We start from the raw sequence: 21498 nt of genomic DNA, 5'->3' as shown, positions 1-21498 counted from the left end.
TTGTTTTTGTCATCCAGGAGCTGGATTGATCTGTATTACATCCGTCCCATTTCTCTCCACCTCCCTTCAAAATTGTGCTGCAACTGTGAGAAAAATAAAGACAGAAATAAAACAAAAGTGCCACAATTTTCTGAAAGCCAGCAGTGGGTATTGGCAAAGCTAACAGTTGTATGGCTTGTATAATCATAGGAAATGGTGGGAAGGTGGACATAAGCATCAAGCTTCTGTAAAACACTGGAGACTGACATCGCACCAGGCACTCTGACATGGAAGTACTGGTAGGGCCTATTGGCTGATACCACAGGGGAAATAAACTGTCTAAAATAGGCACAAGAGCAGGAAATGGATTTTATTGGAGAACTAATCGGGGGGGGGGGGGGCGTTTTAGTGGGGCACAATTTAGATTTTGATTGGATTCCTACTGAAGTTTAGGTTATCAATGCATCTCATACTAGGGGCTGTAATTTGATCTTTCAAGTCCACGCGGTGGGCATGATGTATGTCCTAGTGCATGGCCCATGACTGCTGTGCATGTGTCTGTTACAGCTGCATGTGTGTGGGTGGATGCCAACAGGTATGTAGGTTATGATTATACTGACTATTGTGGCTCAAGACTGAATATTTACAGTCTGATAGCATGTAAAACAGCCCAGCAATTATTCATATTCTTAATCTGGAAAAATATTATTAAGCAAGTCCCTTGAATTGAACAGTTGAGAAAAGTGGAGACAGTGAAGCAAGTATTCTGGTGAAACCCGTATGCTGATTTTCAACTTTGCTTCCATCATCATTCCTATAACCACTTGAGGGCTTTGCTACCTGAACATGAACAGATGCTGCGTTTGAAAGCTGCTGTGATTCTTTACAGAAAGGTCTTGTTTTGAAGTTCAGTTTTAGATTATCAGATTAGTCCCCCAATTAAACGATATCTGTAGGAAGGAGAAAAAAAATCATTTTACGGATGCCTGACATGTACAAAAGAACAAGAAAGTGTCGAGTACAAACGGCAATTAATGAGCTCACAGTGACACATTTAAAGATCAGCAGAACCATTTTGCTTTCCATAATAATTAAACCAGAAAGACTTTTATCGAGTCTGTCTTTTAATCAGGATTTCTTATTGCTGACTTTAATCAATGAAGATTCACCGCAGCTCAGGGGAAGAAGTCATTTTATTGACTGACTCGCTTATAATTGTAAAATTAAAAATGTAGCATTTTTTATTAAATAAGAAACACACACTGGAAATGTTTTTTTTCCTAATAACGTGTGAAAGTGAATTTTGATGTAAGCATTTGTTTCTCTATGATTTGTTACTGATGCTCCAAAAACATGTCATTTTCCTGTGTAGCCCTAAGGTGAAAAGGTTTCTGTTATGGGTATGACTGATAAAAACACTGCAGGCATATAGTAAAAGAGAATCATACAGTATGTAGCACCTTAAGCTACTTTCTGTGGATCCAATTCACAACTGAAAGAGAATGCTCAAAATGTCTAAATGGTTGCAACTTTAATGGCATGCTGGATTTTTAATTTCCTTATTATGTTGTGTTTCTTCACTCTGCACTCTAATTGTCAGAAACTATAAAAGCTTCAAATATCTGTTTGTCGGTATAGTAGCTCGAATTGTCCATGTTGGAAAAGTAGCAATAATTTAATCTGAAATTGCATAAATATGAATCCATGCCAGATTGATGAGCCAGTGTTACACCAGTATGCATATATGTATGCAAAATGTAAAACTTCTACACACTTTGCAAAGCTGTCCAGTGGGCCAGATTAGACCTGTGGTAGGCCACAGTTGGTTCATTTTTTAAAATAAAAATCACACTCAAAATGACTTTTTGTCAACAATCTATTCAGAATAGCTCTCTTTCAGTTCTCTTTCAGCCTTGTGAAGGATAAATATAACAGTCAAAATCCAGCACAGCTTGGCAGTTGGAGACAACAATTAAAAACTGAATAAGCAATGAATTGGCAGTTACCAAACAATGTAAATGCACATCTGTGAACAGTGTGTAGTGAGTTCACTTTCATTTGAATATTGGCTTTCCTTTTTAGTTGTGCCATACCGTCAGGTGTTATCAAAAGTGTTTTTTTTTTTATCGAATTCGACATCTGGTGTGGTGACTAGCAATATCTGAACCCAATTTAGGTTGTAATAATGTTGGCAAGCAAACAACATTCAGTTCAGGTTTTGTCCAAAGAAGTGCGTTTCGCCAAACTGTTGGTGGATTGGCCTGTTACACAGCGTGCGCTAAATCCACCTTGCAGGAAGTCTTTATAATAATAGTTGGTGGTTTAGAAATTCTGAAAATAAAGTGATGATCTTTAGTATTGTGCAAAAGTCTTGAGCTACCCCTCATTTATTTCTATTTTACTATGAAAATGGGAAGTATAGCAATGTATTGAAACATTTGCAAACATACATTGAAATGCAGTATATAATGCAAAGGCAGAGCTTCTTCGAGAACATCGCAAAGCTCTTAGGATGTTGGCTGACCTGTTACCACTGATTTTCAGTCTAGTTCTTGTGTAATTTGGCATAGAGCAGCCTTTTCTCTGTTTCTCTTCCTTAAGAATGGCTTCCTGACAGCAACCCATTTCTAATGAGGCTTTCTAATGAGGCAGTAAATGGATCAACTTAAAGGCCATATGCATCTTTCAGGTCCTTTGTCTGGTCTTTGCTATGTTTTTTTCTCATTTCTTAAGATTTTCAGACACTCTTCATCTGCCATCTAAAGATGCCACTGCCACTTCTTCTTTTGTTCTCCACTTTTCCAGCTTCCTCAGATTTTTTTAAGGGCACACTGCACACCACTTTAAGATATGCCCTATTTGAAGTAAACTGGTCATTGGGTATCACCTTGTTGTTGTAAAAATACTGTGTGTCGGGTTTTGGGGTTTTTGTTTTTTCTTTTATGACAGTCTAATAGTAACAAAGTGCCTAAAGATGCTATTTAAATTTGGTTTTTACAGCTAAGCTGTCTGTTATGTGTAGACAAACACTGATTCGTCCATTGAGTTAGGTGCCTTTTTCATGCTTGAGTGACTCATAGGTCAGTTTTAAATGGCAGTTTTACTCTGGAAATGGCCAGGTGCAAGGATGGATTAGAAATTAGTGAAAAAGCAGCCAGTGTCCTACAGAAAGCCTGGGACTATTACTCATGACCAAGAAAGTATGGATCCTGGGAAGAAAAAATGAGGGGTGGCTCAAGACTTTTGCCCATGACTGTAAATCTAAAGTAAACTTGGCTTGTGGAGATTTTGTGTTGTGAAGTTTTCTTTAAGATGCTAACATTTTTCTTTTGACACTAAAAAATACTCATAATATCCGGTTATGATGAGATAAAGACCAGAGGCCTTTAAAAAAAACATGCAACATTCTAATCCCGTTTAAGTTGCAGCCAACACAGACCAGAGCCAAAATATCATCAAAACCAGGCAGCTTTGATGCCCGGGCCAAGACTTTAAAGACAGAGGAATGTGGAAGTGGGGGCTAGTGCCAGGTGTACAGTATAATTAGACCTGAGTCAAATTATAAAGCAGCATATAAAATATGATGTTACTGATCAGCAACATATTTGAAATATGTTAGTGTTACTAAGCTAGCAGATGCTCAAGAAAGGAGTGAGAGAAACCATATCAGCTAACAATAAAGTACGAAGGACCAAACAAATTGTCTGCTCATTAAATGCATGGCACTTGAGTGATCCATGTGCGTAAGAAACAAGTGTTCTATGGAAGTCGTCAACACTTCAGACCAGTATCAACTAGATAATGACTTTCAAAAGGAGGAGACTTGTGAAGCAGGCGTCAAGTCGTCAAGTCTTCAAAAGCTCAAACTGACCCAAACTGCTTTTCATGGCTTGACAGCTCACTCAGTGTCCACACATTTCCATGCAACTATTCCCATGTGCGGTGCATTTGTGAGATTAAAAGCACTTCAACGCAACATGCAATGTTTGCATGTGAATAGGAGCCATACAGGATCTGTCACATCACTTATCTTTTGTATAAAACTGTGGCGTTCCTCTTGTCAGCTGCAAATAAGCCCATTGTATCCCGCTGATAAAAGGCAATCAAACAAAGTATATAATTGTGAAGTCAAGCATTAATTGCCTGTATAACTACCGCCTAATGCTGAAATAATTAAGAATGTCTCTTACTGGGGACTGGCAATGCAATTATCACCTTGATGACTGTGCCATACAAAGACATTCAGAGGAGAGACGGAAGACGAGCGAGAGGCAAATAACTAAAATGACGAAGATAATACAATTAGAACATGGCTGAGGGGGGAAAGAAACAAAGGGGAGACAGCCTCAAGGCTTTTTTCCAGCAGGGTTGCCATGTCTACACACTTCATTTGCATCCTTATAATGTCACAATTATGCTTAATAAGCTTCCAGAGCTGTTCAAAAAGCTTGTGGAGCCCTTACATAACTGTTTTAATATTTTTTATTTCCAACAGTATGTTTAATATCTGCAAAATAACTGCTGCTTTGGAGTTTGTCTTCCTGCACCCAGCATTCGAGCTAATTCAAAGTCAACTATAAAAATAATTCAGAGTTAAGTGTCAAACAATGCTTCACTGTACTACTTAAACCTTCATCTTTCTGATTTACTGCATTACAACTGCAACCAGTTTGCTCGAAGGTGTGACATAATGTCCACTAAAGCAGGTGCCATTATTAACTCCACCTACACCACAGGTACTACACCCCGATAGTGATATATACATTAGTGGACACGCGACCATCTATAGGAAAATGGGCCTTGTTCTTTTCCGCATCTTGCATTATTAAAGGTGCAGATCAAATGAAACATTCAACAGATGATATGCTGCTTTAATATTCATAGAAATGAACTTTATATTAGCGAACACATTTTTATGGGAAGTAGACTGGAGGCCACTGATTAAATTTCATTGTTTGATCACTATGCAAGGACATTAAGGGGTATTACAAGGACTAGCCAGTGCCCCCTTTAGCAAACATTTAGGGCCAGTGTGCAAGGCTGCATGACTTGAGCAGGGCACATCATGAGATTACAATACTTAGATACGTTTCTAAAATGGAAAACACAGTATTTTAATGCAGTGCCTCAGACATTTCTGCATGAATAAAAGCAGGAGGTGCGGTGGAAATATGTAAGTCACAGCATGTCTGAAAAAGCAATAATACATATTCATGTATTTACAAGCAAAGATATCACCTAAGGCAATCATGATTCTGTAAATATGAATAAATCAGATAGGCCCCTGTAGTGTTGTTTCTTTACTTTCATATGCTAGGCTGACTCTGGTGTTGCTTTGTTTTACTTTGGTTGGCGGTGTTTACATAAGAATATTAAAGAGTTAATTAAGTTTAAACTATAAACAAACAGGAACCATTACCCAACTATCAGGAGAGATCCTTCAGATACTGATATGTTTTGGAAGTTGGATGAGATGCAGACTAGCTGCTCTATCTATCAAGACTACTTTTCAAGCACACACATCCCTCCCTTACACACACACACACACACACACACACTGGCCAGAAAGATCAAGAGGGGTATAGGGGTCCCTTCTGCGACTCTTAACAAGATGGCATTCTCCAAGGTCGCAGAGGTTGCCAGAGTTCGTGTCTACTTTTAAGGGACGTGAAACTCTACTCAAGGTTTTCTAACAGTTATCTAATTGGATTAGGCCTCAAAGAGAGGCCCCTTTTTCATCCTCTGCTTTTGTGCATTCACCTCAGTGTCGAATGGAGCTTAGAGGGCTCCAGACACTGAGAACAAGAGGCCATGGATTAGGTGAAGCATCCTGACCAATTAAGACGAGGCCAGGTGTCGTGCTGATTGCGGGAAAATTGAGACGTCAGCCGCGATGTGTCTAATTCCCCATTCACTGTCCCACAACCACTCATTTGCTTCTCAATCACACACTGCTTTCCCCTTTCCCCTCCCCTTTTTCCTTTCCTTTCCTCCTTAAAGGTAACCTGAGCTGTCTTTTCTTGACCCTTCCCTTCCATAGAGAACTAATCAGACCCACCTGGAGCTCCCCAGGGTTCTGTTAGCTGCTGGCTCAGCTAGCAACAGCTGATCCTAAAAGGATTCTCTGGCACCCTACGCACACTGACTCAAAATCAGTTAGGGAGATTTTTCTGACTGACTGAACACAATAAACCTTGAGAAGACTCAAAACTAACTTGCATCAAAAGCAGGGAGTGCGGGTGCATGCTGTATGGGTTTGCATATGCACCCAGAGTCTCTACGTTTTGTTTTTTTAATGCACTACACTTGTCATTATGAGACCCTGCTAGATGTCAAACAGAATACATAGAGACATAGAGTCTGCTACATCCCTCTGGGCCACACAGAAATTAATCTAAATACATAATGTCAAGAGTTTGTATGTATGAATAATATACTGACTAAAATAATTTGAATGAAAACCTATTTTTTCCCATATAGCAGCTTCTGGAAGGAAATGACTGGCTTCAAACTGAGTCTGTCTTCATTCTTCCAATAGGTTCTGCAGGAGGTCTTCCTACTACCAGCAATAATAATAATAATACATTAAACAAGTAATGGGAGAAACACCCTTCAATTGTTATTACTGTTGATGTTGCAGAGTTTGTCCACCAGAGGGAACTCTGTAACCTCCCTGTTGGTAACAAGTGTTTGGAGAGCCATTAACACAGCAATCAGCTGGTCTCTTAGCTGATTGTGAGTAAGAGCTTAAACAAGTAATCCACTGCTTGTTATAAACCAGACTATCATAAAACTGCGTGTGCACATAACAAACATCAGGGAAATGTGTTTATTTTTGTGTCTGAAAGGACAAAAACTATCAATGGACATTTCAAATTTTTGAATCACTAAATATTGAATTGAATGAACAAGTACAAGCATGCTAAGAAAAAAACTGATTAACCAAGTGAGTGACTATTTCCATGTTTTTTGAGTCTATTTTTAATATCTTAAAATTAACAGTTGATCACATGGCATTGTTTGAAATCCAAACAGACACTGTTTTTGTGTCAGTGTTTTGGTTTTCTGGTTGGGAACTTTACTGTTTCACTTTACTCAAATTGCTCCAGTGTTGTGTTAAATTCCACCTACCACATAAGGATGGCAATGACAGGGTAAGTATGTTACAGCCATGTAGAAAGGTATTGCAAGATGTTCATAGGATAGCCTACATCACTAAAAACTTAAAAAACGCAAAAAGCAGGAATTATGTATTTATGTTTTATGATCGTTATTCAGTTTTCATGGCATGTCAATTCAATTAATTAGCTCTGTCTCTGACTTAACCCCACTGCTTGCCATTTTCCTCATGGGAATTTCTTCTGCTTCACCACAAGCTAGTAACTTTCACTCTACTCTCATTCATTTGACAAGTGCCACTGAAATGATGGGAATCCGTTTAGAGTGGCTGCATGTTTTCCTAAAAATGTTGATCTTATCAAAAGTGTATTGCAAGAGCATGTAATACAATATACTGTTATATCCCTATTTTGCCCCAACCTTATTGCTCAGCATTAAAAAGCAGAACACACACACACACACACACACACACACACACACACACACACACACACACATATATATATATATATATATATATATATATATATATATATATATATATATATATATATATATATATATATATATATATATATATATATATATATATATATATATATATATATATGAGACAGAAATAACAAAATATTCAGAATATAGGTTTATTGGTGTATTGGATGCCAAAACACTAAAGATTATTTTGTTTTGATGACAGAGGCAAGAACAAAGTCAAAGGGACAGTGATTATTTAACATATATTTGCAAGATACCCAGATTTCATATGAATACTATGTATAACATGAATATTATACGTATAACATGAGATATGTTGTTTTAGGTCTAGAAAACTTGCTAAAAGGTTTTTCAGACTTGATTAGTGGTAATGCTGACCAAGTGAAATGACTAAAAACATAAGGGTTTGCACGTCATACAAAAATATGTAGCTCTCTATACAGGACACACAATTAAAACTGCAAACAGTTTATCGTTTCATTATGAATATGCAGCACTGCACAGAGATATGTATATTAATCACTGTGGCTCTTTGCTTTTGCTTTGCACATTTTGTTACGCTGCTCTTTCTATGATGGAAAAGACCAACATCATAGTCAAATAACTGTCACATGCAAACAACCTCATTTCCTATAATGCAACTCAGATTCCTTTAACTATTTATCAAAAGAAGCAATAATAGCAGTTTTTTTTTTCCATATTATTTGGAGCATTAAATTATTTTAATATAGCCCAAGGCCAACTGAAATGGAAACAGGAACATGCAGATTCAGTCCATTATGCATTGTTAAATGTTGATCTATGGTTTAATATTTGCTTCCCAACAGCAATGACAATCTGTTATTACCTTGACAGAGGGCCATAATGTGCGTTGACATGCTGGTGATTATTTAAATAAGCTGCGACAATAAATACGACTCTACATGAGCTGGAGATGGAGCCTCACAGAGAGAATGTGCCGACAGGAAAGTGAAATCTAAGTGTGGAGCTGAGGTAATCAGAGTCTGAGGGTAGAAAATATCAATCAGGTATATCAAGCAGAGAACAAAATAAAACCTCATTGTTACACTAGGATTAGACTCCAAAACAAAGCTCAAGTACAGTGTGGCAGGAAACTAGTGATGAATGATTTAAGACTTTCATGTGTTAAAGCGAGCAAAAAATTGATTGTCTTTGTTGTCAACATGGAAATGACTAGTCCTATATGGCTAAGGCCTAAGGCACTGGTGAAACCACTAAGGCTCCTCAAACACTGCTTGATCTCCACAGCTGTGCCACAGTCTCCGTCTCCATGTGCAGAAGTTTGCTTTAAACAGTTACAGAAAAATATGAACACATCAGACTGTTGCTGGAAGTTTCACTGTGAAGCAGGTTGGGGCAGCTGGCATCAACATCCATGAGGGACGCACACATTTCAATTCAAGTGAGGATGCTAAAGCATTCCTTTGACAAAGACAAACTAAGTAGCAAAGCATCAGCTAAAATCAACATAAAAGCTTCCTGCCAAACACCAACTGTTATGAAAGGCAGAGGATAGCGAGCATACTGGCATCCGCAGCAATTAGAAGAGAAGGGTTAGTGAGGACTCCGCCTGTCCCAGACTCACGCCTGCTCCCGCACCTGTTTCTGCTCCCGGTCCAAAAGCGAAGAGAGGGAGAGGGAAAGAAAGAGGGGCTGGTTACTTTGTCGCTGTGCCATCTTAGCCCAGCATCGTCTAATGAGATTAGATGGCTCACTAATGAGCTCTACAGTGAGGAGAGTCAACTGTGAAGTGAAGGTCAGAAATGTCATCACTCAAATGTGCTGTTGGACTTCAGGAGTCATTAACTAATAACAAACAAATGATTTAAAAGAACTGGCTATGGTGTTTCCATCGGTCCCTCAAGAATTTCTCTCTCCACTTTGTGAATGGAAACGATCTGGGAAACAAAGACAGCTTGATTTTTCTTCCCAAATAATTTTCTATAGGAAACCATACGTGTAAAGAAAAAAAAAACGCAGTTTGCGCAGTTGCACAGTAATTTATGTTTTCTGCAGATTGAGATCAAATCACACACATAAGCACATTGTATTCATTATAGTCCTTTGAGAGGGTACATAATCTGCTGAGAAAGACCTCAACCTTGTCCAATAACTTTTCTCTGTGTGATCTTTACCAGATGCCTCAGTGGTGAGGTAAGCATCAAAGCAGAAAACGAGCCTTTTTGCTGGCACCTTTAATAATGTGCTGACATAAAGTCATACATCTTTAACCAGGTAACAGAAGGCTGCAAAATAATGATCCATATTTGCTGTTGAGACAAGTATTAATCTCCAGTCTACTTTTGCCCTTTTTCTCTGTGACTTTGTTAAGCAAGGGTTAAAACAGATTGACCTCCCTTCAAATAAAATTAATTGTTTTTTTCCATTCGTTTTATTTGCCGCAGGTAAAAGATGCATTGCTAGTAGAATTTCTTACCCGTTTGTCAGCATTTCCTGTTATTGACTCCCTACTAAATGTTAGCTTTTTTTTCCTACCCCAGAAGGATTTCTTATTATATATAATACCCTGTTAGTCAATGGTAAAATTAATTTTAGCAATACCAGGCAGATATAATCAACATGCAATCTGCTTAAGTGCACAAAACTATAATTTTTGTTAGCACTGCATATTTGCTGAGCCAGAGTGTATTAACACAAGGAGGCTGCCTTGTCTTTGAGTCCAACCTGAGAGATCCTTGTCACCACTATCTCCTGTAATCTGTTTTAATACTGTTTATGTCCATTGGAATTGAAGGTGTGGTGTGGAATGACTAATGCTCGGGTCATAATTTAGTCATAACAACCTGTACACTATAAGGGCCTTCACTGGATGCTCACTTCATGAGCAAACTGCATGAATAGTGATCCATTCACCCCTCACCTTTAAGAGCTCTGATGGCAAGCACCATCCACATGCAGCCCCTCTATCAAGCACATGCCATTCTTCAGTGACAACAAAGATATGATGTGAATATGTGTGCGTGTGTGAGGATGATCTCACTGACCCACAAGCTGAAGGAGAAAGAAGAAGAGAGCGCTCGAGGTGATGACTTCTCCACTCACTTAAGGAACTTTGACTTATGAGGTGCACTGCATTTAGCCAAGCTAATGCAAGTGAAGGCTGTGCCATTAACCTCAGGAAAAGAGGCAGTCCTAGGCAGTATGATGCATTCAGATTGGCAGAGGACAATATTTCACTATGACAGGCATTACCAATGAATAATTAAGTGTTTAATATAATGATCTTGAGAGAGAGAAAGCGCGAGAGTAAAACAGAAAGAAAGCGAGAGAAAAGAGAAAATGTCAATTCCACAATTCATTGCCCTTAAAACCTATCTAGCATTATTACCCAGCAGCAGTGCATGGGGGAGAGGGCTTTTGTTGAAACAAATAGGTTTTTGATGGCTCCGCTAGAGTAGTAACGGTTATTAGGTTTGAGAACTCTTTCATGATGGAAGTGGTATCCTGCAGAGCGGAGATCATGAAATTTTAAGTGGGGAATTTACAGCCGAAAGGCTGCGGGACAGTGAGGCCGTCTGGGCCATGCCTGGGGACACGTGTTTTGGTGAAGCATTATGCTGGTCTAATTTCACCGCAAATAAATAGTTAACAAGCCAGAGATACTTGCGTGTGTTTGAACTGCAGCCTGGCTCACAAACACATCTTCCTTCCTTATTTTTCACCAGAAGAATTTGGGTTTGGAAATAAAGTGACAAGTCAGTTGGGAGAAATGAAAAACATCTACTGCAGGGCTGAATGTTACTCTTACAAAGCCGTGCCTAGTTCAAAGCATATAGGATGGACTGCTTGCAATCAAATTCCAATAATATCAAGCTTAAAAAGATGCTGACATAAAGCAAAAGTACTGAGGCTACTGCAGTGCAACTGCCAACATCCCAATATTGCGCAGATTTTGTATTCAGTGTTTAATATAACAGCTTCAGAAGGAAAAACATTGAAAAGAATATAAAACTTTAAAACTTAAAAGTATAAGTATCACCAGATACGTATAACAGATAAAGTTAATAGGCTATCATTTTCTTGCAGTTTTTATTCATTTTTTATCTAACGTGATCAATTCACTAGTCCCACCACTCGTGCCTCATGTGTCACTACACTGAGTTCCTGATTCCTGCCGAGCAGAGAAAGAGCGACCGTGACCATCTGCAGCATCACCATCTAGCCTCCTTATCTTGTGTGAAAAAATAAAACTTTACTGACTTTTTGTCACGGGACAAAAACAACAGGGGATTTTTGGTATTTTCGCTCGGTGTGAAAAGCACACAGTGGGTGGTCTATATTTACTCATGTAGTTTAAACCAAGCAGGGAGGCTAATGAAAACTCAGTCTCATAATGTAGTGTTAACACATTTCATTTAATTTCCACAGCTCTTGCCCACCTTTTATTATAACCAGGCCTGCTGTTCCAAAAAAATATGTGAAATAGTTTCAATATTTGTTTTCTGTGTTTGTTTTCATGCGATGGCCTTGTACAAATAAAAGCTATTTTTTATATCTTAAAGATTGTTAGCAGTTTTTCTCTGTAGCATCAAAATCAAAAGAGAAAATGAATATTTTTAAAGCATTTCATAGGCATGGCCAGAATTTTCAAATTATTATTTTTTTAAAGTTTGTGAAAGCAAACTATATGTTTTATATTTTCTCTCTTTATTACCAGCACCTAGTAGTATGTAATATGCCACTACTACCTTAACAGCATCTACACCGAAACAATATGATAACACTTTGATAATTACCGCAGTGGGCAGCTAACAAGTGGGAAGGACAGCAACTCATCCACAGAGCAGGTTCAGCAGATGCTGAGGTCCATGGTGCACAGAGGTTGCCAACTTCTTGCAAAGTCTGGAGTGATGAATCGTGATTCTCCACTTTGCAATCCGAGTCTGGGTTTAGCCTTTGCCAGGAGAACAGTACTTGTCTGACTGCATAGTGCAAAATGTAAGATTTGGTAGATGGCAGATTATATTGCGGAGGTTGTTTTTCAGGAGTTGGGCTCAGCTCAGTTCCAGAGAAAGGAACTCCTAATGCTTCAGCACACCAAGGCATTTTGCACAATTTGCTCCCGACTTTGGGAGCAGTTTGGGGATGGCCTCTTCCACCATGACTGAACACCAGTGCACAAAGCAAGGTCCATAAAGATGTTGCTAATTCATCCCAACACCTTTGGACACTGGACGCTGCGAGCCAGGTCTTCTCATCCAGAAGACTTGAATCTGTTCTAGCTGCAAGGGGTGGGCTGATATCATATTACACCCTAAGGATTAAGAATGGGATGTCACTCAAGTTCATATGCATGTGAAGCTAGACGAGTGAATATTTTTGCCCATATAGTGTTGTATAGTGTGTGGTCTGCCAAAAAAATAAATAAATGGCAATGAACTCCAGTGCAAACTACTAGTGCTACATAAAGCTAGCATATCACATTTCTAACACAACTTTACACAGTCATTTGAGAGTGGGTGGGATGGAGGGAGTCTTCTGAGAATAGTCAAGTAGTTAACAATGGACATCAATCAATGCTACTTTCAGCTGCTTCCTTATTCACAAGGGGTTGCTGCAGAAAGAAGCTTTACAGGTTTGATTTAGCAGATTCTTTTGCCAAATGCCCTTCCTGATGCAGTCCCCGAGGGATCTGGGTGTCCTCCCAGAACTGAACCAGGGGTCTTTCACCGGATTGGCAAATAATCTATAGTAAACCACAATAATATAGATTCCCTTAAATGTCTAGTATTGCATTGAAATTTGAATGAGTTTGCAGCAAAAAAACATTACAACACTACACTACATATTACACTGACACTACTATGCTAAACAATATCATGCTATGCTATACTGTAATGTTAGTAGACATAGAAAGTCTTATTACAATGTGGTTAATGACAAACATAGGACTTTGATCCCTGACCAAACACTGTGTATTGAATTCTTGGGCAAAAATGGGCATACTTTTATATATCCTTGTCTTTAAAGCAAACCTGAGTTTACCTAAGTATCTTCTTGGGTTTTCAAGAGGCACACAATCTATCTTTTTCCATTTCCAACATGATGCAGTACCGATCCACTGCCAGAGTTAAATGAATTATTTGTATTCCCCACTGTGAGGAAGAGGATGGGAATCATTCTTATTTGTAAGGAATCATAAACCTCAAATTAAACACGGCTTTCCTGACTTTCCAAAATGAAATCCCTCTGTTGTATCGCTGACTTCACTATCCTCTACCTCTCAATGAATACAGATAATATTAAGTAGCCAAAATTCTCAATCAATGTTGTCCTCTAAAATTGAGCCAAGGACTAAACTCGCACATTAGCATGATTCACAGTCTACCCACGCCTTCCAAACATAGTCTTACATCTCCAAATGTCCAACAGAGAGTCAATTTCCCTCCTCACACTGGTGGCCTTTGGCATCATATATATGTGGTCCTTGTTGCCTGTATGACAGATTCCCATGCATATTCATACCTACATATGGCCCATCGGAATGAAGTCTGTCTACTTGCTGCAGACTATAAAGCACATGAGGAACTTCATTACTGGGAGTTCTCAATTGGGTCCAGTTAAACCCTGATGATTTCCTTTTCTGTATGTATGTGTGTGTGTGTGTGTGTGTGTGTGTGTGTGTGTGTGTGTGTGTGTGTGTGTGTGTGTGTGTGTGTGTGTGTGTGTGGAGAAGTGTGTGAAGGGATTGTTGGTGGTGGAATAATTTTTAGTTAGTTGAATTTGAGCTTGTGTGGGTGGAGGATGGATCCATGTGAGTTTTGCTGTGGGTTGCAGGGGAGAGTGGGAATGTGTTTGAAAAAAACAGGGGGGTATATAAGCGTGTGCGTGTTTTCACGCATCTGTCGTGGAAATGATGGCGGCGGTGTGAAGCGTGCATGCGAACGGTGGGGGTTGAACATGTCTGCATTTGTGCGTGTGCTTGCGTCTTTGAGCGGTGTGTGTGTGTGGGAGTGTGTTTGTGTGTGTGTGTTGTGGCACACGCTCACAGCCTTCTCTTGTTTGTGAGGTGAGAAGAGAGAAAAGTGGAGTCCCTCAGCATGCCTCCACCTCCTCTTGCTCCATCTGCCCATTTCGCTCAGTTCTCCATAAATTAAAAACGCCCTACATCTGCTTTGGGGTACATTGTTAGTTGTGTGCATTCGGTGGTTCCTCTGTTTATGAAAAATTAAACACTTTTTCTGCATTCGATTATTTCCCCACTCCCAAGAGCCCCACTGCTGCATGACAGAGGCCCATGCTTCACCCCAACATGTTAAGAAGACGACCAGGGCTTCCACCTACAGGAGGGACGAACATCTCAAGTAAAGTGGAAAAAATTAACAGCTGTTCATGGTAATGGTAAGCACGTGTGGAGTCTGGAAATGCCACTCATCACTGGTATGATTATCTGCATTCACAGCAGCAATGTGCTATATCAAAATAGCAGTTTGATAAACACTGACACCAAAATTGCATGTGCTGTACAACGTGCTATTCATATTAGTATACTGAAACTAATAGAGTAAAATGGCAGGAAATTATAATGTTAACTCCATGCAAATACACGGAGTGTTCTGCACAACAGCAAACCAATGTTAAAACAAAAAGTTCCCCTCCAACTGTCAATTAAATACTCGTACACTGAAAAAAATCCTAAATGTGCACTCGTTTCTTTCCCTAAATGGATACTCAGATAATAGGGCTGGCCCGATGAAATATGCTTTCCAGTAAGCCAGAGCATCTGTATGCAAGAAGACTTGTATCTGGAGATGAATGGACATTTTAAGGGACACTGTAGCTAATTGGGACAAAAGGGACCACAGGATGGCTCCTAGAGCAGCCAGGCTTGAGTGGAATAATGAGTCTAATCAGAGGTTGTGGTCACAGTGTTGCCCCATACAGCACACCCAGGCCACTGGGGAGGACCTGTGTTTGTCTTTGACATTAACATGCACGGCTCCAGGGCAGTCATATTTGGCCATGGTTTGGTAACTGTGAGCCTTGTAGCAGAACAGGTGTTGCAGGCCGATGAGGCCATCAATCTCTAGCACGCCTGTCTCTGTAGGATTCAGGGTTAATTATCATCAAATAAGCCATTAAAGAGAAGGATGGAAGCACAAAGTATGAGGGGATGCTAACCTTGGCAAGAGGGGGACAGCTGGGTTGCGGAGTTAGGTTAAGTTGGCTTTTGATTGTGTTGCTAAGGTAACTAATTTCTGGAAAGACTACTTTTGTAGCAGTGCCAAGTTCTTAGAGGCGACAAGCCAATTTCAGGCCAGTGAGTTCCTAAATTGGGCTTCACTGTTTAGAACATACCATAAAAAAGTTTACTACTATATAGTCTACCAGAAAGCATTAGTTTGGCCATTTACTAGAATAAATTACAGTGACATTAAATAGATAAATGTAAAATTTACGGTGTAACTGTAACTACAACTAATGTTTTTGTAAAAACTAGTGCGGTGCAGTTTTACTTTAATCTTGTGCATGTATCTAATTCGTAACAATTACCTTGTAACTGTGACTGAACCTCCTGTTGTAACCAATTTCAGGTACAGCACAGATGCCTTTGTCCAGTGCCGTGACATACTGTGAACTATTTTGACCACTATGCTCAGGTGATCAAGGAGGACCATGTATTCAGGTAAAAAGTGACAGGAAGGTGGGGGACTATGTTAGAATTATATAGATTCATATCTATATAAAACACCCTCATAAAGCACACCTTTTTACTGCAGTGCACCTTTCGACTTAACAGCATCTATCTTAGTGTGGACTACTTCATAAAGCATAAATGGAAAAATGCCATTTGGGTTACTTTTCATGCTCTTAACATATTAATCGGCGTTACAGTGAATGTCAGATCATACAGTAAATTGTATCCGGTGGATTCAGTGACATCTGACCTATTGAAAATTTTACAGTGTGCTTATACCTTCATTTATCTACTCAATGTGCCCATGAATATTAAAGGCTGACAATTAAACCCCAGCTGACCTGCGGGATAGGGCGAGACCAGCGCTGTCAAAGTGAGGCAGCATAAATGCACCCGCACAATCACACTCATCTAAATCGCACAAAGGCAAACAGCCCTTCCCCCCACGCCTCCAGACTCCCATGTCACCCGTACACAAGACTGCACATAGGCATACAAGCTCTGTCACGGTGTCACACGGTCACAGTGACATGGCTCATGTATGACAGGCACGTCACGCATGTGTCATGTGTATGGTGGGGAGCATCAGTTGAGTTGGTCTGTGTATGTAAATGTTTGGGCAGGGTCAAAGTTAATGCATGTCTCCACCTTGGTTTGGTGATGCAGAACAGAATGTGAACAAGCCACGCTGCATAAAAAACACCGTGCTGTACCTTAAACAGGTTTCCATGATTAGAAAGACATTTTAGACTCATTTGCAAAAAAAAAAAAATACAAACTGAATTATTTTAGATGTGTTATAAGACTTTATGGCTTCATAGGCACCATTTTGCTTTTCAGAGCAACAGTGTATAACTGAACCATTTTAGTTACTCTCACTGATTACCTCACCATTACTTTTGGCTACGTCTCGCTGATACATAATGTATTTATCGAATAATTGGGAGTTGGCTGAAGCCAAAAACAGAACTAAAAGGAGAATATTAAGACTAACAACTCAATATTGTGCCTGAATGCCTCTGCCTGTGAGGACACAAACAAAGCACCAGGGCAGCTGCTGCTGCTCTGCAAACACTACACCTTCTACGCAGACAGTGTCAGACTTGCGCTCACCAGGTGGTCAGAAACAGAGCTCCAGATGAATGCTAATATTGCTCTACAGCTGTTAGATGTGCAAACAATTTGCTAAAGAATTTCTCATATTGAAATAAGCTTTAATATTAATTTAATTGTCAATGTCTTGGGACTTCTACGCTGAGTTTAATATTTCATTTCTGTTTATTATTGTATGTTTTCTACCCAGTTTGTTTTTTGCTTTTTATCGTAACAAGTTTATTCTCAGTTTTAGCCTTTTGTAATTGATTTTTAGAGCTAATTATTTAGAGTTAATCCCTGAGTTTCAGTTTTCCTGCCCCCCTGTAAAGTCTCCATTTCTGTGTTACATCTTGTTTTGTTACTTCCTGTTTTGTGTGCTATGTTTCCAGTTTCGTTTCCCTCGTCTCATCTTTTTAGATTAGATTAAGCTGAGTTTTGTTACCCTGGTGTTTCCAATATCTCTGACTACCTTGAGTGTCTATTTATAGCATCGACTCACCCTTTATCCAGTACAGTACAACATAACAAAGTTGTACTGTTTTCCCAATATGCTCTCTGTCAGTCACCAGATTTAGTTTGCTGTTTCAAGTGCACCTTTGGCATTGTTTTTTCATGGGAAAAAAGTAACGCAGGATTAAGGCTCATTGAGTTATTGTTGAGAGGCAAAATAAAAAAATATAATATGGTTAATTTTCATTTATTGAGTATTATAGCACAAACTCATAAAAACACATTTCATCACTAGCAAACGCACAGAGTCCAACCAATGTTTCCCTGATGTCAAACTCTCAGGCTGCATTTACTGTAATGCTGTATTTAATCCACACTAACTGCATTGCATATTCCCTGAGATATTTATATGTACAGCCTCGTGTAATCACATTATGCTAGAATGATCAGATTGATTTAAGATGACTCTCTGGAAAGTGCCTCCACTGTCACCTTATTTTCCTCTCCAACCTTGTATTGGTGCATTTGTCCTCTGAATATGTTTTTTTCAATAGTCAGTCTGGTTTTTAATGACGTAAATAATGTAGTAATTCTGTTGAAACTAAGCAGAAGAAGGTTCTCCTACTTCCACATCCAGCACGAGCCGCTGTGTCTATAGGTCAGATTACTTTTTCATATGGTATGAAATATAAATGAACTAAAGCTTTTTCTACCCCCCTAATCACTTTCTTATTTTTTATCACTGTGGCCATGAAGGTGGAGGGGGAATGACTTCCCATTCTAATCATATTATCATACCCTCAGGTTAGAACTTCCATTTTGCATACTAGAAGAAAATGGCATTGAAGGAGAGCCTTGATATGTGGAAAAGGTGCTCCATTTTTTTTCGTGCCATAGCGGAGCATTGTGCCTGAATGTAAAGCCATCAATAAAAGAAAAGGCAAAGTAAGACAAGACTGATACGAACTTGCTCAAACTTTTTCTTGTCTGTCAACAGTCTTTTCTAAACTTCAGCGTGTGATTCTATTTCAGCTTTATTACCCTAAAGCATCCATGATGCAGCAATTTAGTCCAAAACATCTTCTCTAAATTGTTCCACACATCGCCATACCCATTGTCAACTCTTTTCAGGCCCGCATTCCAGTTTCCATTTCTGGAAAATGTCTGGTTAGGGATCTATCATTACAGCAATCACTCTCACTGTTGTATTATTTTTTCTCAAACACACATCACATCTGAGGGCCCGCAGACCGTCCCAGGGCCAGCATTTCCAGGCACCCTATTATTCTTCCACAAACGGTGAATCTCCACAGGCAATTTGCATCTAGCTGTGGTGCGTGTTTGCCATGGGAATAGGTATCAGACACCTGACAGTGGGACACGAGGGTGGGTTTTTGTTGCCATTTTTTCCCCCCTTCGACAGCTACCAAGCAGCCAGGCATATCAAAGAAGAAGAGCGAAAAAGTCTCCTTGTGGAGTAAGAGGAATTTACATTGTAAAAAAAAAAGAAGAAGAAGAAAAAAAAAAGGAAATGTATTATGGTTGTCAGGCTTCAGGGACTAATGTAACAGTCCTCCTCGATGCCTCCATCATCACTGACATCTGGAACAGTAATCATACCTTAAATGAAATCACTGCAATGGTGTCAGCTTTTTGGATTTATCATTTTCACTAAACACTGTTATACTACTTTCATTTTCTATCAGGTGCTGGGGATCATTCGGCGAAATAGTCAAAGAAGTAAGCATTCTTCAGTGGCAGGAAAAGCAAACTCTCAAATGAAACATTCTTCAAGAGAGAAAAGAGAGAAACTTCTTTTTCTTTTTCATGTTTTCTGTGCACATAAAAAGTCACATACTGTGGCAGTTAGGGTGTCTACATTTATCTACCCATTCTCCTCTCATTATCCTTCCCTTTTTTCCCCTATTTTACAGTCTGTTAAAAGCAGCTGTGTGACGTGAGATTTGAGTTACAAGCAGTTTTGATCGGCCCATTTTCTAAATATACCCCCAGAGGAATGCTTCAAATGTGTGATTTCAGGTCCTGGGGGAAATAACAGCAGTTGCGAACCACATATTGACAATGTTCTTCGCCCAGGTGTTTTCACTGTCAGATCAGGATCTGCTGGAAAGCACAAGGAGAGAATCGTGTTAGAAGGTCACAGAATTTAAAAAAAAAAAAAAAAAAAGATCACAAACCCTGTGAAAGAAAAATAGCTTTGTGGTTTTAAAAATATATGAGTGCTCTGAAAACAATAAGTGCATCCTAACTCAATCATTTAATGCACACTGAGGTAGCTGTGCAGACTGTGGACTGTATACAGTTCTGGGTAATTTATTCAGATTTATTTAAACTGCCAATATTTCATACTGTATATATTATTGACTCTTTTCGAATGTCTTAAGCAAATTCAATCCGCTCCTACCTCTGAGGCTTCATTAATCTGCAGTTGCATCCATCCTTGTATATTCGACTGTTCATTAACCGAACCTTTTTCCAGAGAATATTCAGTCGTAATGTGAGTCAGGTCAGGCAGGACTACAAAGCCACGAATTGTGATTCTAATCATGTCCAAGAGGACAACATGCACCCATACACATTTAATTGGCCTATATACTGATGTTGAGCAGGTGCTGATAACATCCCACATGCACTATTTTCCACAAGTGGGTGGCTCCTCCATCTTTGCCTTCCATGTGTGCCCGAGAGAAGAGGGCACACATGGAAGGGAAGAGTGGAGAGGGTAAGTAAATGGATATTCTGCTTTACATTTTCTTTGAGTAATTTCTCCCTGTATGTTTGAAGCTTTTCAGAGGCCCTGTTAAAAGAACCCCAAACCCACCCCCATCCCTACTCCTCGCCTGCACACTATTATATAAAAAACATTATTAATATTCACCAGAATTTACTAAGGAGAGCAAGAGAGGAGTGCTGCAATATCCAGATGGATGCCCCTTAAATCTGTGTTCAATTACTCTCCACTAACTTACATCTTCCAGTTGAATCCTGATTAGCTGATCTGGCAATTTGCTCAGCCTGGCTGGAGAGCACTTGGTTCCCCTCCTGAGTGCAACCTCGCTGCTTTTGAGTATTGTGCACCTTTGATCAGTGCCCCCTTATTACCTATAAAAGCCAATACCATTAAATTTAGCACTGCCTCATCTCCTTGTCCGTAGAGCTTTCCTCTCTTCTTCCAAAGATCATAGGCTCGTGTAAAGGAAAAAAAAATCCTAGTGTGATCTATAAATGTAAGGCTGAAGATAATATCTTTTAGTTAATATATTTCAAATCTCTCCAGTGTGAATATGAACCTGTGGCCTGGCTCCCATCTCTGCAACTAGCTGCTACCCTCTTGTGGCCAACCAGGACACAGAGATGCGCTTACTAAGGTCAAGGTGCTCATTTTCCTCCTACTTGCATTTTTTTAAAGCAACATGCAGATCAGAAATGCATACAATGCAACAACACCCTACAGATATTCCTCTTTAGTGCTGGTAGCATGCCCCTCTCCTCCCTCCCCCCCTCCTCTCCTCTTGTATCTCTATACAAAGTGGATCTCAGGGGTGAAACCTGCCCATTAACATATAGAGTTTTTATTCAAATCCCATTCACTTTGCCATCCATTTAGAAGAACGATGCCAGGAGGTTACAGCGATGCCGTTGCGGGAGGACCTGATTGA

The 21498-nt window shown here is 39.5% G+C and overlaps 1 protein-coding gene across 3 annotated transcripts in view; it reads right to left on the bottom strand.

The window, feature by feature from the left end:
• Positions 1-18076: 18076 nt before the first annotated feature.
• dcdc2c (doublecortin domain containing 2C) overlaps positions 18077-21498 on the bottom strand; it is a 40358-nt gene continuing 36936 nt past the window's right edge. For 2 of the 3 annotated variants that reach the window (XM_076877753.1, XM_076877751.1), the window contains one exon: positions 18077-19942. Coding sequence is in view for 1 of the 3 variants with exons in the window: in XM_076877751.1 (XP_076733866.1) it covers positions 19928-19942 (15 nt within the window). In the remaining 2 variants the exon portion in view is untranslated. The remainder of the gene's footprint in view (positions 19943-21498) is intronic. The other variant, XM_076877750.1, reaches the window with a different exon arrangement.

The sequence above is a fragment of the Maylandia zebra genome, linkage group LG19 (assembly GCF_041146795.1).
Source record: "Maylandia zebra isolate NMK-2024a linkage group LG19, Mzebra_GT3a, whole genome shotgun sequence".
Classification (NCBI taxonomy): domain Eukaryota; kingdom Metazoa; phylum Chordata; class Actinopteri; order Cichliformes; family Cichlidae; genus Maylandia; species Maylandia zebra.
This window is presented reverse-complemented; position numbering and strand designations above follow the sequence as displayed.